Source organism: Acomys minous (assembly GCF_964271855.1).
Source record: "Acomys minous genome assembly, chromosome: 19".
NCBI classification, from domain to species: Eukaryota; Metazoa; Chordata; class Mammalia; order Rodentia; family Muridae; genus Acomys; species Acomys minous.
In genome coordinates, this window is record NC_140499.1 from 9969394 (window position 1) to 9987353 (window position 17960).

The 17960-nt window shown below is 47.6% G+C and overlaps 2 protein-coding genes and 1 long non-coding RNA gene across 10 annotated transcripts in view; 1 reads left to right on the forward strand and 2 right to left on the reverse strand.

Annotated features, from left to right (window-relative positions):
- Window positions 1-1212: 1212 nt before the first annotated feature.
- Window positions 1213-2202, reverse strand: LOC311589900. Its single transcript, XR_014776684.1, has 3 exons — window positions 2144-2202; window positions 1817-1938; window positions 1213-1313 (listed from the first exon to the last, which is right to left on the reverse strand). It is a non-coding gene; the product is annotated as an uncharacterized lncRNA (long non-coding RNA).
- Window positions 2203-3665: 1463 nt separating this feature from the next.
- The window catches only part of MECOM (MDS1 and EVI1 complex locus), a 568506-nt gene continuing 554211 nt past the window's right edge, over window positions 3666-17960 (forward strand). For 2 of the 8 annotated variants that reach the window (XM_084768610.1, XM_084768613.1), the window contains exon 1: window positions 5307-5793. In XM_084768610.1, the coding sequence (XP_084624736.1) occupies window positions 5757-5793 (37 nt within the window). In that variant the 5' untranslated portion in view covers window positions 5307-5756. Of the gene's footprint in view, window positions 5794-17960 lie in introns of all 8 variants that reach the window. The other 6 variants (XM_084768616.1, XM_084768614.1, XM_084768612.1 and 3 more) reach the window with 5 other exon arrangements.
- LOC311589895 (uncharacterized protein) lies at window positions 5803-8384 on the reverse strand. The gene is made up of 2 exons (XM_084768622.1): window positions 7999-8384; window positions 5803-7671 (listed from the first exon to the last, which is right to left on the reverse strand). The coding sequence occupies exon 2, from the start codon at window positions 6913-6915 to the stop codon at window positions 6313-6315; it is 603 nt and encodes a 200-aa protein (XP_084624748.1). The 5' UTR covers window positions 6916-7671; window positions 7999-8384; the 3' UTR covers window positions 5803-6312.

Below are 17960 nucleotides of genomic sequence, written 5' to 3' on the forward strand. Positions count from 1 at the left end.
TTAGGCGCACAGCTTCTAGCCTCGAGGGCCAGTAGTCAGCCTACACTCTCTGAGAAAGAACCGGTTACCGTTCCGGAGTTGGATGGGGAGCCTGGGAAGTTAGGGCTGATACAGCGACAATTTAAAACCAGCACCGCACTTTTCCTACAAACCAGCACCACCCCCCCCGCTTTTTTTTTTTTTTTTTTTTTTTTTTTTTGTAGGCTTCTGGAATTGAGTCAGGTGGATGTTGCAGGACTAGGGAGAAGGGGGAGGATCAGTTTGCTAAGAAACCGGGGATCAAAAAACGCAGTTTACAAAAGGGCGACTTTTACAAGGTGGAGGAGGTGGCTGACCAGCCAAGGCCGGCCTCTGGTAGCCGCCTTGTGTGATCGGCCCTGGTGGGCCTGTAGTTAGGCGCGATTCGGCTGTGGTCCGGGAGCAGGGCGAAGATTTCGTTGGAAGAGGAGACTGTAGGGCACAAGGTTTGCTTGCGGCCGTGAGGGGCGACATAGCATCCTCACGCCTCTGGTCAGATGCAAGCGAAAGCCCAGCTGGCGCCAGGCTCTCGCATTGAAATGGTGCGAAGCGCGGATTCCTTGCCAGCAGCTTCGTGTTCAAGGCCAAGCTGGACCGGTGGTAGAGAGCTAACACCTTTGCGTAAAGCGCTGAGGCTGGGGAGAAACGAGCCCGGGCCTCTGGCGACGCCAACGAATGCGTGCATTTCTCCGAGGATGTCCACACGGAACCAGGAGTTTGAACATTTCCGAAAGCCTCCGCGTTCAGTCTGGAGGCCCATCGGATTTGTTCAAACTTTCGCGAGTGTGTGAATGTACGCGTGTCTCCACCCTCTCCTGCTCCCCTCCACCCCCACCCCGCCCTTGCCGGTCGAAGTCGTCCTATATAGCGATGATAAATATCCCTGTTGATCACTTGATTGATTACCTCCCTGAAAGGTCACGCGGGCTCGCAGTAATTTCCTTTTGCCTAAGGCTCCCTTTTCACTTTTACTCCAGTACGACAGCTCCGAATGCACGGGATCTTTATTTTTGATTTTAACCCCTAAATGCAACCCCTCCCGAAAACAATGCAGACAAGAAAAAAAAATCGAATAAAATCAACTCGAGACCTTTCTGTACACTCGCAGCCTCCCTCCTGGTCTTTACCCCTTTCTTCTTTCTGGTCGCCCCCGCCCCCTCCTACTCCTGCCCCCTCTCCCCAGCTCCAAATGTGTTCTGGACACTGTTTAATAGATGAGTGTCTTGCAAGTAAACTCAGGCGTCCCTTGGGTCTGCATTTCATGTCCGTGACGCTCTCCTTTTCTCTCCTGTGGACTGAAAATTCGGATTTAAACCACTAGACAAGCTATTAATTTAGCTAGGCTACCCAGGGTCCTGAACCCAATTAATTTCTAATAATTATAGCCCAAGGGGGCTAGATAGATCTCCCTGCCTCTTTCTTTTATTGCTACACCACGCCACCGAGGTCAGCGTATAATAATAAAGTGTATATTTTGAAAGCGATCCCTAGAACAAGTGAGTTATTGCAATGAATGAAAATTGTTTCCATTTTGGCTAATTGAGCCCCTGGCCGAAAGCTGGACTCTAAGACTAAAGAGAACTGTTTCCTTTCAACATGAAGAAACTCCTGCCCTACCTCTGGTCACCCAGCGAGAGTTTAATTTCTTAACAGCCAACCTGAAACCCAGCGTTGGGTAAACAGTATTAATAATTACATTACAATGATTAAATTAATCTTGCTGGTAGCCAGGCGAATATAGCTTTCGATTCAATAGCACGTAAAGTTCACTGCACAAAGACAATAGGCCAAGAAATACCTCCATAAAGAGCTCAAACTTTCTTCTAAAGGTCCTGTGGGGTGGCTCAATTGTAGTGCCAGGAAAGGAAAGGAACATTTCCGATTGCATGTACTGTCTTGAAAACGAGTTATTGGCCATTTCTAGGATTAATAAAAGAAATAATTGGAAGAGGGTTATACTGATCTGCCTCTACCTTCTAAATAACTCATCTTCCTTTCAACTCCCACCTCTATCTCCCCGCTTCTGCGCAAACAAACAAAAAACTCAACAACACACACACACACACACACACACACACACACACACACACACACACCCACACCCACACACCAAGCAAACCCCAACAGTTAGTAGACTCATGAATTTTTCCCAGGAGCCACAGCTTCCAGGATGCCAGCTTCCCTGGACGGAAAGGCAAGGAAAACTTAGGTCTGCCCCAGGCAACGAATTTGAGGAGAAGGAAAGGCCGTGGTTTGCAGGAACAGTTTGTCAGCACCCCTCCCCCCCACCCCCTTTATCCAAGGACGGCTTAGACTTCTGGTCAGAAGGTGTTAGCAACTCCAGAGGCCACAGCGGAAAGTCACCTGCTGTGATCTCACGCCTGGGACTAGGCACAGGTGGAACTGACCGGAGACTAGAAGGTTGGGAATGGAACCGTTGGGGCAGCCTTGGGGACCTGGGGGTGACCACCTTGTAGAAGGGGGTGGCGCACAGCAGTCTGAGGGGCATTTGCTCCATCAGGTTGAACACACTTGAACTAGCATCTTGGCTCTTTTATTACTGCACACTTAGGTTAAGAAACTAGAGAAGGGGACAGAAAAGAAAGGGAGAGAAAAGAAAACAGAAACCAACTTTGAAGTTTGAAAATTAAAAAAAAAATGAATACTGTGAATACTTTGATTTCTTTGTTTATCTCTTCAGCTATTTTATTTTTTATGTTTTGAAAAAAACAGTGCCACATCTCTTTTCATAGTGACTTGGCTTAAGGACACAACTGCTGTATTTGCTACTTAGAAGAAGCTGGATTCAACCACTTCTGAAATTTTAGAAAGCCCCTTGAGAAAGATGGGCACACTGAAAGATGGGGCTTTAAGCATCAGAAGGGCTGGGTACCACCCAGCCACATACCACTGCCCGGAGCTCCTGGCCTTCTGTAAAAGTTTAAAACACTGAAATATTTGCATCTGGAGATTTGGATAGTCTTGATTCGGTCCTGTCTATTGCCCTTCACTGAAACCACCCTATTCTGTCCTTGACCACAAGTTTTGTGCTTTTGTAGTGCAAACAAGTCCAGTGTCCAAGTGGGTCTTGCTTTTAATTTCAGAGTTTGGCAACCCGGTGCCTTCCTTTCTTTGAAAATTCCACCAGATCCAAGCCACATATTGACAGACTCCTTGGGGGCTGGGTAAAGGGAACCTTTGAGGAGGTGACACTGGTGGCTGCTTCACCGTGTCTTTTTTTATTTTTATTTTAATCTCCACTGGTGTCCAGCGAATGAAATCTCCCAGCCAGAACTTTCTTGTGTTGAGGATACTCCGTTGTCCCTAGGTGCCAGGCCCTGGAGAACTCTACCTCCTTTCTGGGGAGGTCAAAGACCTCTAGGTTCTGAAAGTTGGGGTCCTCTTGCACTGTCTGTCCTGTCTTCTGGCCTAAGTCATGCTCTCCCCCCCAAAATCGCTTACAGACAAGAAGCAGTTGTATGAACCCCTTGCTGGTCAGCCTGGTGTGCTCCCCTAGAGAACCTGACCTTCCCAAACCACTCTCAAGCGCGCCTCCTTTTCCTATGCAAACATTTACTGGTCAAAAGGGGGACACCCCTAAACAGAGATGAGCTAGTAGACTTGGGGGATTTTTAGGTTTGTGGACCTGTGTTGACACATGCAATAGTCTCTGTTCTCTGCACATACTAAACATGTACACACACACACACACACACACACACACACACACACCTGCATACAGTAGGCAACTGGAGCTCTAGTGGGTCTTGTAAAATCCCAGGTGCCTCTGTGGAGGAGGGGAGATGGCAGAATTCCCCGGTGTTCCTGTGTGTGGGCACCAGAACTTTCTCCTCTGGAAGGCTTCACTCCTGTTCTTGGTCATTTCTGTCTTTACCTCCTCTTTCTCTTCCTCATATTTCAAGGTTACACATCTGTCTCCCTTGGGAACTGTTGCTTGGTTCTTTAGGGACCTGTATTTTATGTTTGAATGCCCCTGGAATTACACAGCTCTGCAGAAGGAAAAGTGGTGGGTATTTTTAGCTGGGGTAGGTCCTGAGAGCTTTGGGGGGATTCTTTCTTTCTTTTTTCTTTTTTCCTTTCCTTTCCTTTCTTTCTTTTTTTCTTTTTCTTTTCTTTTCTTTTCATTTTTTTTTTCTTTTTGGCCTCTGAAGCCCCTGGGAATTGAACCTAGATATTAGCTCTCTCACAGCTGCAGTCCTAGCTCCGACAAAATGAGTGTCAACAGGTGCAACTGTGCGGTCTCAACAATCCCCCTAGTACCCCACTTCTCGCTCAGAACGGAGACCAGAACCAGCTTTCCCGTTCCGTTTCTTCTGACTCGAGTGTTAGGATGCGTTGTAGCAGCACTGGCATGGAAAAGATTGCAATTCTCTTTTACGGTGTCTGGCAGGATTGGCGGCAGATATTAATGGCGACGTAAATAGCACGTGGAAGGTACTGAGCACAACTGTTTAGTGCAAAAAGGTTGTACTAAGAGAAAAAAAAATCCATACTGGGTTGGGAGTGATTCATAGAACACAACTAAGCCTCTGCGTTCTCATTTCTGCCTGCACACTTCATTAGTTAATTCTGTAATTAAGCACATTTCAACAATGCGCTTTTTGTATTTCCTAGGTATGCGTATGGAATTTCTCCCCCTTCCTCCTTCTGGTAACCCCAGAGGTTGTAGGTTTCAGTGAGTGAGTGAGTGGAAATGGCAGGCGGGCTGTGCTGCTGCAGGAGGCCGGAAGGTGACGGCCGACCTTAGGCGAAGCAGGAGGTCTTGGATGTCAAACGCCCAGCCCGCCGGGACCTGGGAATCAAGGGCGATTGTTGCTACTTCATGGAAACAGACTGCTGAAATGTTCCAAGGATAGCGGCTACCGTTCGTGTGACAACTAAAATCGAGAACCGGTTGTTCATCCAAAGCGGAAGTCCCAGGAACTTCAGGAGAAGAGCTGCAGCAACAGCAGACCTCTCAAGTTCCAGATGCTTCTCGCGCCCCCCCCCCAATGAGTTCACGGTCCAGCCCTCAACTTAGTTCTTTTGTAGAGGAAAAGATTTATCCTGAAGTTTTTCTTTTCCCCCTACTCCGCTCTTGTTTCCCCTATAGACAGTATAATTTATGGTGGAGAAAACATTAATAATAATTATAATGCAGGTTTATTGTTGACTCCCACACAGACATAGTCCTTTGCCCTACGAATCAATTCTCTGTCCAAGACTTTTCATTTCTCTCCCCCCCCCCTCCTTTGGGCAAACTGTCTGCTCCCCTCCAGCTCCGCGCGTTCGCTCCCGCCCCCTGCTACCCTCCCCGTAGCTCCCTTTCTCCGCCTCCTCGGCGATTGCCATCTGACAAGATCTCCAAATCAAAGTGATAAATCGCTCCAAACTTTTTTTGGCGGCGCTGAGATGTTGGAGGGGCGTCTAGCGCGCATGTGCGAAGGTGTCCAAACTGACAATGCTAGAGATAGCGAGTGTGGATTGAGAGAAAGAGAGAGAGGGAGGGAGAGAGAGTGAAAGACCGAGTGTGGAAGTGTGTGTGCGTGAGAGAGAGAGAGAGAGAGAGAGAGAGAGAGAGAGAGAGAGAGAGAGAAGGAGGGAGGAAGAGAGAGAGAGAGAGAGAGAGAGAGAGAGAGAGAGAGAGAGAGAGAGAGAGACCAAAAGAAGGAAAAGATCCAAGGGGGAAAAAAAACAAAACCCAACCACCCAGCAGCGGCTGCAGGACTGGGCACAGCATGAGATCCAAAGGCAGGGCAAGGAAACTGGCCACAAGTAGGTGCAATATCCCTTTTCTATTGGCTTTTCCCCCTCCTCTGCCATCTTGCATATCTGTGTCTAGCGCTCTGGGAGAGAGCGCGGGCTGCTTTGGCGCGGGGCCTCCGGGTGGAAGGCAGGCGCAGGGCAGCCTGTAGCCGGAGCAACCTGCCGACTTCAGCCTCCGCGCCATGGCTCCTGCTCTGGGCGTAGAGGAGCCGCGGTAGTCCTAAACCCGGCACCAGGACCGGCTGTGGCAACTCTGGGGTGGGGGTGGGGGCAGCAAAAAGCTGGGTGGGAGGAGGGAAAGCGCGCGCGACTGAGCGCGAAGGGGTGGGGGGAGAGGAGAGTGTGTCCCCCTCCCCTCCCTTCCCCCCAGGCGGGGGAGAGTCGCCTCTGGCCAACCAGCTAGTCCCCGGAGCGGGAGGAGGGAGGGTAGCGGGGGTGGGGGGCCGAGTAGGGAAAGGGCGCCTTTCCGAGGCTCGGTTTGTTTCTGGGGTTTAGGATGGGTGGCGGGCTCCGACGGAGCCGGGGTGGCTATGGCAGCCGCAGCGGCAGGCGGTCGGGTTGGAGTTGGGAAAAGTTGCGAGGCGGCCGCTTGCAAGTCGCGCGGTCGGTCGGCGCTGCGCCGAGCCGGGGCTGCGGTAGTGGGCGCTGTGCACTTGGTCCTTTTGCGCGGCGGCGTGTGCGGCGCGGCGGGAGCCCTGGAGAAGGGAAGGCAGAGCCGGGCCGTGGTCCTGGGGATTTGGGGGTGGGGGCTGGGGCACTGGCAGCTTTGAGCTCCCGGCTCCGCAGAGCCACTCGGCAGGTGGAGAGAGAGAAGGCCGCGCCAGCGGGGTCAGGCCCGGGCGTAGAGGGCGCGCGGCCAGCCGCGAATGCTGCACAGACCAGGCGGTGTAGGCGCGCACCGACCCGAGAACCCCGCGCTGGCAGGTCGCCGAGTGACCCCCAGGGGGCGGGCTGTCGGAACTTGGGGCCGTCGAGAAGGCTCAGCTCAGCCTGCTGCTCACTTTCAGGGTGCAGCCGGAGTCCCGAGTCACTCAATCTCCCCGGCGCCCTCTGCCTGCCCGGAACAGAGCAGCCTTGGTCACGCGGGACTAGGGTAGTGGGGTTTGGGGCCAGGGTCGATGGGACTCCCATCCCCCACCCTTTCAGCAAAGAGCTTGGGTGACACGCCGCCGAGACAGGGTTGGATAGGAAGCGTTGCTTAGCACGGACTAATTGGCGATTCGGCTGGGTCCGTTCAAATGCTTCTGCCCGGAGTCGAAGGGGACCCGGCTAGCAGCTTGTAGCGTACTCCTTTGATTGTCAGAGCTGTTTCGGGAGGGGACATGCCATGCGGCCCTTGGCCCTCACACTTGGACTTGCGGAATCTCGAACTCTCTTACTTGTTTTGTTTCGGACCAGAGAGACGAAAAATAGGGTGTGGGTAGTATGTTTTCCCTAGTGATGTCCCCAAGCGCCCCCACCCCACACCCCACACATCCCTTGCCCATTGGAATTTAGGGCTGGAAGCGCTCCATGCGGCACCACCGGTCGCATCCTGGCACAGCGGCGCCGGCCGCAGTCGCAGCACCCCGGGTGCACTGCGTTCCCAGCGTGGAGAATTCGTCGTAACGCCGGGTGAGACGCCGTCTTCCCAGGCGCCTTTCCCAAGCTTCAGCTTCCCCGCACCGGAGCGGTGCACTCACGCACTCCCTAGCGGCATCTTTTCCCTCGGAACTCAGGTTGCAGGAATCAACCTTATTACAGGGCCGCCTGCCTCATCATCAGTCAGCCTGCTTCTTTCCTGGCTAATACCGCTCACTTCACTTCGTTGCAACAGTGTAAAGTGCGTCAACGGAGCTGTTTTTCCCGTTGGCTTTTCATTGAGCCCGATGCCTTCTTTATTTTCATCTGAGAGGAGTAAATGCACACATGCTTGATGGCTTTAAGACCTCAAAGGTTAGGCGTGTGTGTGTGTGTGTGTGTGTGTGTGTGTGTGTGTGTGTGTGTGTGTGTGTGTGAGAGGAGGCGGGGAGATCGTTTCAACCGAGCAGTAAGTTGTGAAATGAAAGCCTAAGGCTTTGCACCCTGCCTGGTTGCCCGGCATCCGACGAAGCGAAAGCAGAACGCAAAACCCTTCGAATTTTCTTAAGCAACTCCCCCCCCCCACCTCAAGTCCCGCGCGCGCCCTAGCTTTTTTAATTGCTGAGCAAGCTGTACACCACGCAGCCCACTCACAGTCTAGAAGCTGAGCCTCGTTTCTGATCTGATGAGACTTGTCAGTCACCGCATGTGAGACACATTGGTTTTTGTCTGGTGTGGGTAAAGATGCCCGTGTGCTTTCTAAAGAGCAGGACCCCAGCCTTAGGAACTTTTCCTGCTGAGCCCCAGGTTCCCACTAGCAGGGCTTTTACTGCCTTCCCGGAGACACGGGCGCTGCTTTGTGCAGTTTTTCCAGCTATGGTCTGAGCAATAAAGGAAATCATATCAAAACTACGGATTTTTGTATTTTAAAGCGCTATTTCCTTTCGCCGCCGAACTGCGCGTGGCAGAGGTGGCGGCTGACCCCTGCGGTGCAATCATCCAAACGGAAACTTAGCTGCTTGCCCGCACTGGTGCTTTCTCTCTTTCTCCCCCCCCCCGCCCCCGCTTTCCCCCCCCCCCACACCCGTGAGTTAGGAAGAGGTAAAATAACCAGCATATCTGAAACAAAACAAGACAAAACCGATTTGCCGTAAATCGCAGCAAATGGAAGCGCTACACGGGGAACAAACGATGCACAAATAGTTCTTTCACCGATAAATTGATTGTTCTTTCTGGTTTTCGTGTACATCTTTGGCGGATGCCAGTTTAGCTCGGTTTTATTTAAAGCATAGTAGTCCAGAGATCACATACCTTGAACATATTCCCTAATGTTAATTGGGACAGATTTAACGCACCACCTTGGGTCTAACTTGTAAGGATTTGTTTTTACACAATACTTGAAACTGATAATTTCGTTGTAAGGCGTATAGGAAGATATAAAGGTTTAATGTAAAAAAACACATTTTTTAAAAAGGGAAAAGCAAGAAAATTGACATGTGCACTGTCTTTAAACCTTTCACTTATATTTCCATCTTCAAGAAAAGAAAACTAAGTAATGCAAGCCCACTCTGGCTGCTGGGAGACTTCTCAGCCATTTAATTTGGGGTGTGTGTGTGTTGGGGGGGCAGCTGGAGAAGCACCTGGATCTTGCCAGAAATTTCAGTTATCACTCTTCTCAAGGGTGGGAAGGAAGTGAGGTGGGGTCTGCCGTGCTCATCTATAGTCCAGAATACGGAACGGAAACCCACCCCGCTTTGCCAAAGTACCAGCCTTCAGGGTTTCAACCAGAGCAACTAACAAGCTGCATCCAGCAACCCCCTTATTGCAGCCCCTACCCCACCCCGGAAGTCTCCCAAGACACAGAAGGCAGTGACATTATCAAAGTCCCTGGCGCAGGGCAGCCACTTGTTACTTCTGTGCTTGATCTTTGAAAACAGGGCTCCAAAGTAGGAAAGGCACACGCCAGCCCAGCTCAGCCTCCCGTATTTAAACTCGCTCTTGGAGGCCCAGCACCTAGGATTCTAATGAGGGTTCATAGCCCGGCTTAGGCCGGCTCCTTACACGAGACTCGTATAACCAGATACAGCCTAGCTTTCAAGTGCAGGCTTATTTGTTTATTTCAGGCTGCTTCGCAGAAAGAAAAAAAAAATTGTTCTCCCGACGGAGGCTGAGGCCCCTTCTAGGAAGGCGTTTCATTTGCCATTATTTGATCATTACCCTGGCTTAGGGCTTTTTTTTTTTTTATTTCATTTGGCATGTTGAAGCACTGCTTTGCCGCGTTTTGCACGCACCTCCTCTTGGATCTGTGTTTAGGGGAAGGTAAATTACGCTTTCTGTTCTCCTCGCGTCCCCAACGCTGTGGGGGAAGAGGATGGTTCCTCAGCTGCAAAGCCTCAGTGAGCCTCCGACTGGGAGCCTCAGCGACTGTGTGCCTCTGTTCCTGTGCCTTAGTGAGTTTGTAATGTTTGAGGATAGCCCATCTCACGCTTTCCTTAGGCAGGTCTCTCCCTGCGGCCCAGGCCTACCCGCGTGTACTGCCGCTCAACACGTTGGAAGATTATCGAATAGAAATGAACAACTCTCTCTCTCTCTCTCTCTCTCTCTCTCTCTCTCTCTCTCTCTCTCTCTCTTCTCTCTCTCTCTCTCTCTCTCTCTCTCTCTCTCTCTCTCTCTCTCTCTCTCTCTCTCTCTCTCTGAAAGTAATGGGTCTTGTAAACAGTTTCTTTTTAAGGATCTGAGCGGTTGAGAGTTTATTTTGTTCTGCATTTGGAAGTACAGAGCAGGTTAACAGAGGCTACAGCATGGAGTGGAACAGGAAAGCCACAGCTGAGCACTCCTGCATGGATCTAATCTGGGCCAGAGAAAAGGAGGGCACAGTTAGTTGCTCCCTGCCTCTCTCCTGGCATTCCCCAGAGTGTCTAGCTGAAAGCAAGGGAGCCCCAAGGTGGAGGGGCTTGACTTGTCTGGTCACTGGCACATTCTGGGTTCCCAAGCTATGGGGGAGCTAGACAGAGATCATTTCTTTATAAAGATGTAGACACTTTATAAAGATAAAGACACCCCCTGCTCTTCACTTCCAAACTGCTGGGTGCAGAGAAAACTGGCCCTAGTGGGCCATCTGGGTGGGGCAGGCAAAGTTGCCCAGCTGAATGAGTCTGAGCTCCCCCAGAGCATACAGTTCCCAGTGCCTACCAGTTTTTTGTTTTTTGTTTTTTGTTTTTTTGCCTCTCCAGACTTCTAGTTCTGAGCTCAAGGCTTTGCTTAAACAGTGTGCCCCTCTTCAATGCTCCCGGGGGTGGTTAGTGTCTGTTGCACCACTTGCCTTGAGCTTTGTTTGCCACCACAGTGTAGACACATTCAAACTATGCATAAGACTCTCACAGTCCTGTCCCTGGTTCTGGAACATTCTTGTGCACGCCCTCATTTATTCACACACTCTGCAGAGCCTTCCCTAAGGCCTTGCAGGAGGGGTTTTGGGGTAGGGGCATGGGCCAGTGGGAGACATACACACCGCACCCGATGCGGGTGCCAAGCAGCATTTTCTGGAGTGGTGCTTAACCCTTTGTGGACTGGGAGCTGCTGCAGGCAGTTCTGTGACAGACAAGGGTTTGCTCTTCCTTCTGACAGGAACCAGCAGCTCCCTCACCATTCTGCCATCCCTCTAGCCAGGATTCACTTTCTAAAATTAGATTCTTCCCTTCTTCCCACTCTCCTGGCCTCCTCAGAAGTTTAATGGGATTTTCAAGGAACTTGTAGAGAGGACAGCACAGAGGACAGGGAGGGACCAGAGAAGGGCAGAATACTTCTTCCAGACCCTTAGTTTGCACACATTTGTATCCCTACCCTAAATATATTCAGAGAAAAAAAGATTCTTGTTAACTGCTTTTGCTTTTTTTTTTTTTTTTTTTTTTTTTTTTGCCACACAAGACACTTCAGAGACGTTTCTGCACAGGGGAGAAACTGTTTACATAACTCTGTGGAAATGTGACATATTGCTCTAGTTCACCACTAAAGAGTTAAACACACTTGGCCTTTTTGAAGTGCCCTGGTTGGGGCAGACTATTTGAGTTGGTTCAGATACTGCTGTGGGTCTAACTAATGGCTTCTACCTTTTTAGTTCAAGTAGGAGGGGAGAAGGCCTGGATTCCTTGCCCAATGGGTCCCTCTGGAGACCAGGGCCTGGCTTCTGGCCAGTTCTGTACAATGTCAACATTGAATATTTGAATTCCCAGACTCCATTTAACAAGTTTCTAAATAAATAAACTCATTGTGTGTCTGTGTTTAAAATTATTTCACCTCTTTCATAAAAGCTTAATACATTGGTCTTGCAAGTTGATTTTCAACAAAACAAAAGCAAACAAAAACAAACAAACAAACAGAGCTTAGGGCATTTTTTTATCAGCCAGAACTTCACTGAATGTATGTATGGCAGTCACTCTCATAACTGGGTGTGAGCAGAGGTTCTTTAGAGATTGAGCTATTCTGTATGACTTGAAAGCAAACCAGAATAAAATAAACAAATATCCGAAAGATAGCAACTTAGAATAAAACAAGTAATAAAATGAAATAAAGTAAGTTCAGAAAGTCAGCGAAATATTAATCATGCCTAAAAGGAGTGTGTGATTATGTGAAGTCAGTGTCTTGAGTTTTTTGATAGTTGTGAACATTGGATCCAGCAGGGTTCTTTGTGGCTCTGCATAGATCTTTCACCTCTCTGTTTCTGGCATTTTCCTTGCTTCCGTATAAGCTGTTTCAGTTTGGTCAAAAGAACAACATGGATCTTACAGTTTTGCTCATTTTTAGCATTTTTTGGACAAACACACAGTGTTTTATGCAGATGGGAGAATCATGTCACATTGTTCTAAGAAGTACTATTTATTTACTTACTTACTTTTAAGAAAAGCAAGTTCCAGGTTTCTTTCGAGTGTGGACTCCATCTGGAGTTGTTGGGGAGGGGTAGTGGAATTTGCTTTAATTTATTTGTATAAAGTCCATTATTAAAAAGAACGGGATTTGAAAGGACACATAACAAAATCCATACCATTTAGCTGGTAATGTTGGAGGCTCAAAGCCAAGGGAAAAACACCACCAAGCCATGCAAAGCCTGAAATAGTCTACAATGACCTCAGCCATTTTCATTTTCAGAAATAATAGCCATGATTAAAATAGGGGGAGAGTTTGGCTTGGAGCTGTGCTCTTCTGCTTTATTGTAAAAGTTCTTTTGTTATTAAAGAACTGTTTCATTATAAGAGGTGTGGGGGTGGGGGTGGGGCTGAGTTTTTAATCAGTGTCCCGACTTTTCAGAGGTGCTCACTCTGGAGTCACTTTAAATTTTGACTTTAGATATTCTTATTCAACAATAAACATGTTTTTGGTTGGTATGTTCAGTGCAACCATTGACTACTAATTTTATTATAATCCTAAAGGATATAGTACCTAGCACACTGATTTTATTAATTCTTTTATTAAGTACCTACTCAGGAGTCAATGGCATTGTAATGGGGAGGGCTGAGGAGGATTTTTACCCTTGTTAAGAATCTGCCTGAGGATTTAATTTTGTACATTGGTGTTGTTCAATTGATGGCACTTATGAAAATCCTTCGGTGCAGCTGTTGGTCAGGTTTGGCGATATTTTATACAATAAATATTAACAAAGCCCTGCTGTGTGGTAGGCCCCATGCTTGGCAATGTGTGGTTTCAGCTCTCACGAGCATTTAAAATGTGCACAGCAGTGTTTGAATTGAGTGTGAGCCCTGACTAAATAGCCAGGTCAGCTTTAAGCAATTGGGCGCCTCTTGAGGAGTGGGAAGACAGTGCTGCCCTCCCTGGGCATCTTTGCTTGTGGAGTGGGAACCGGCAGACCCCTCTCCCTTGCAGTGGAGGTGACAATGCCATCACCCTTGGGCCCTTGTGAAGCAGGAATATAATGCACGCCCATCAGGAGAATGTTTGCCAAGGACCTAAGCTTCAATCAATCAGTCAATCAATCACTACATCTTAATCACTTCCTGTTTGATTTATTAATTAAAACTCCCCAAAAGGAAATACCCTTTCCCTCTCCTAGTCAATGGTTTTATCCGGTCTCAGGTTTAGAAGTATTTATACGCCCATAGGAAATGTCTTGTTTGTCTTCTCAGTAAGTTAAGGCCTTGGATAAAGGGAGATTGCATACACAGTGTGAACACATTGCAATTGAAGCCAAACGAGGCAATAAATTTATTGTGAAACAGATCGAGAATTTTGTTTGTTCTCTGTGTGTGTGTGTGTGTGTGTGCATATATGCGCACATGTGTGTATATGTCGTATGTGTGTTTGTGTGTGTATGTGTGTGTTGTGTATGATTGTGTGCGTGTGTTGTGTATATGTGTTGTGTGTGATTGTGCGCATGTGTGTGTGGTATGTGTGTATTGTATGTATATGTGTGTGGTGTGTATGTATGTGTAGTATGTATGTGTGTGTGTGTGTGTATGTGTGTGTAGTATATGTGCATGCATATTTGCTTGTGCTTTGATAGGTGAAAGTACTTATCCCAGAATCTGATATCAAACCATTTATCTAGAAGACAATCTTTGACAGCAATGTTGTGCCTTTCTTTTCTTCCTTGCTCCTTATCATTAATTGCTTAACAACAACAATAACAACAACAACAACAACCACCACCACCACCACCACCAAACTGAAACACCTCTTCCTCTCCTTGTAGCCACAGGACACCAATCTTTCTTATTTCTTATTTAACCCAATTCTTTGATTTGTGGGCAAGGGGCACAGGGGCAGTAAACCATTAGGAGACAGTGTGATTCTCCATGGTGGGAGAAGAATTCGTTTTGCTACTGAGGGTCTTCAGAGGGAAAGTTGTTCCCTCCCTTTCTGGGAAGGTCCAGATGTCATTTCCTGCACATCTGTTACCGAGGAGTTCAGCTGGTGTTAAGGACCTCAACCTAGGGGAGGTGGAGAAACTATTTTTTTTTTAAAGGATTGGCTATATTATCTGATGGGAATGATTTTCTTGGAAACAAAAGTTATTTATGTTCAGAGGACATTTGAAAATAAATAGATAATCATGCATTGTGTTGCTAGCACGGGTATAGAACCCAGGCTCTGGGGCTTTGAAGGGCGAGAAGCCATGGTGTAATATCAATATAATGGACACTGAGCAACTTGTTTATATCTGTGTGAGCGTCAATGGACTTTTCAGTGAATGTGAATAGTGAGTAGCGGGGATATTGCCGTAATACAGATGTGTGTCTGAGCAGTAATGAGCCATGCTGATAAGCAATCCCAATGGGCTCTTACATTCTTAGCCCCCAGCTTGGTACCCGATGCTGATGCTAAGATGTACATTCCTTTACACTCTGAATCCTGGGCAGCTCTGAGCTTTGGTTCTGGTTCCTGGGATCCTGGCCCAGCTGCTCACTGGCTGGGTGAAATGAAAGCAAGCTGGTTTTTTTATTTTTTTATTTTTTATCATTCTGTGGTCCAGCTTCCTTCCTTATGAACAGGGGCAGTTACATCATGTGGGGCTTGACCAACCAATGAGTTCAGGATGCTTTAAGTGGAACACACAACACAACATATGGCGTTAGATTTCATTAGCTTTCTAGGCTTCTTCCTGGCTTCAGCTGTCTGCTCCTTTCCTCACGCCGCCGCCATCTGACCACTAGCCTTGTGTGCCTCCAACTCCTGGCTCTGATGTTGCCATAGCCTGCACATCAATGCACACTGCTCTGTGACTCTATGTAGGTTCTCACCTATGCACGCTCCCTCTGAAGAAGCACGCCTAGAGGCATGACTTGGCCTCTCTGTGACATTCCATCCCAACTGTGTAGAATGAGCGTAGCATCACTTCAGGATTTTAGGATACAGCTCATCATCATCACCATGTCTGCTTTCTTTTCCTGGCTTGACTGCAATGCCCTTGCAGAGCTCTTCTCTGATTTGTGCCCACTACCAGGCATGCGCAGGCAGGTATCAGACTGATTAGATGACGCCTAGCCTAGTGTTGGCCTTTGGCAGATTATGCAAACCTCTTCAGTTTCTCTGCTAGGATTCTGGGATAGCTGAAACTTTACTTGCATACCGAACCCACAATGGGCCCCGTTTTTGACAGTGCTAACCCTCATGGAAAGCACATTTGGAAAGTGGGTATTCTCCCAAACTTTCACCAACAATATCCCTCATTTTGCCAGCTCAGGTCCTGGGGTCCTCACTTAAGTGATGCTTGACCTTAAACTCTGTAGTGAGTGCATCTGAAGCTGCAGATTGTCAGCGGAGTCAAGAGAGAGAGACAATGAAGATGGTGCTGGACCCCAGGAACTCCGGAGTGGAGGCTCATGGGCACATCCGTTGCCCAGAGGTCATCACTTGCATCAATTTAGACCCCAGTTTAGATAGCAGAGCAGCAAGAATGTGGTGGTATATCTGTCTCGATGCTCACTTGTCATTAAGGATTCATGCAGGCAGTTTGAGCTTGACAGATGGTGCTATTCTGAATCCTGTTTGACTGAGTTAGAGGAGCCCCACGTTTTCCACTGCGCCCCCTTCAGAGAAGTGTAAGCCTGACTTCTCCAAGTGTTTCCTTTCCTACTCTGAGGTTCACATATGCCTCATTTTTATGGAGAAAACAGAATTATTCCGTAGGCAACTCTGCCTTCCGTGCTGTAGTCACAAAATTCTTTGTGATTTCCTTGTTGGAGTGGTACAGGCCTTCCGTGCTGTAAGCATTTGGCCTTAAAAAACCTGCCAGGTGTGACTTTGTGTGCTGTTATTAGGAATGCTTATAAGTGGGATAGGAACATTTTTATTTTATTTATTTTATTTGTGTGTGTGTGTGTGTGTGTGTGTGTGTGTGTGTGTGTGTGTGTGTATACTCACCCATGCAGGTGTACATGGAGGCCAGAGATCAGTGTTGTGTTGTTTTTTCTTAATTGCTTCTGTGTCTTATTTTTGAGACAGGGCATCTTGCTGAACCTGAAGAACACCTTTTTGGCTAGACTGGCTGAGCAGGGCACCCGAGGGATAACCCTGACTCTGTTGCTCAGCACTGATGCTATAGACATATGCACAGCCATGTTTGGCTTTCACGCTTTCCAGAATATACCCAAATACTTACACATTTTTCAAAGCACCTTGAGAGGTCATGGACTGTACATTCCAGTCATGTGTATTAAAGAGGGTTACCTCTTAATTCACCCTTGTATATTATTATGTAAGATCCCAAAGCAACAATGTTTTAAAATAACCTTAGAAATGTTATTTTAATCACATAACTTACACTGAATATATAACTAAAAGACGGTGTCACATAGAAATGCAATTTTTGTTGTTGTTGCTGCGTACCACTTGCTGATGGGGACCACTCACCACTCATCTTTCCTATGTGTGCATGTGCGCACACGCGTGCGTGCACGTGCGCGCACACACACCCACCCACACCCACCCACACCACGTTTATGACTCGCTTTCCCCTGTACTTTTCATTATAATTCATTCTCTTCAAAGGCAGCAGATCTGCACTTCTGCTCTGTTTGGACCGAACACATTACGTTCTACTGGTCCCCTGGTTTAGAATGACATCTGGGTATTTTTCAGTTTTCAGAAAAGAACAGACAGGGAAGTTCCCCTAGCTAGGGCTCTGAGGGAAACTGAAAGCAAAGTCTACAATTAAAGGAAGCTTGCAGTTCAGGGTTAAGCGTGCTGGCCTCTGAGATGCAAGCGCAGCAGGCTCCTAGGAGGTCAAAGAGGGCTGCCTCACCCTGTCAGGGCAGATCTGACTTCCAAGCATCTCTACCTCCCCTCCCCCCAACCTCCACCGGAGGATCAAGGGTCTAAGCCCAGAGCCAAGGTACATCTTTGAAAGATCCACTGTGATCTATCTGAGATTTCAAGCTTAAGGAATTTCTTTGGATCTCATCTGTCTGTGCCATTTGCATTTTCTCCCGCTGTGTGGAGCAGGCACTGGTTGAATCAACACACACACACACACACACACACACACACACACACACACACACACAGTCACAACTGGACAGCAGCTTGTCAGGGTTTAAAGTTTTAAATTCTTTGTGATTTCCTTGTTGGAGTGGTACATTGTCATCCAGTGAGTATACTTTAAGGCAGTGGATTCAAGTACTGAATAAATGTGGAAGGTTACTAAGGCCAATAAAAACTGACTTTGATATTCTTAAAAAATTATCTATAATAAATTCTAGCCTAGACCATTTTATATAGCAAATGTTTTCAACTAGCTAAGCAGACTATGGAAAAATTTTTATAATGGAAACTATCTCTTACTTATAACCATAGCATTAAACAAGTGACAGTATAATGTTATACCCTAAGCCTATCAGATGCAAACTCCATTTTTCCATGCTTCGTTATTTTATTATAAGTTATTAAACCAGGATAGGGAGAGTTCTGAAGGGTGGCGTTCTTTGGCAATGTTTTTGGTTAAATGTTAAAAAAAAAATCAATCCTGAAAATATTAATTCAACTCCTTTGTTTACAGAAGTCTCTCTCTCTCTCTTTCTCTCTCTCTCAAACACACACACACACACACACACACACACACACACACACACAGTGGAGGGAGAAACAGACAAACACACATACACAGG

Coding starts and splice junctions, on each gene's coding strand:
- LOC311589895 (XM_084768622.1), bottom strand. CDS start 6,915: ATGGGAGTCCCATCGACCCTGGCCCCAAACCCCACTACCCTAGTCCCG.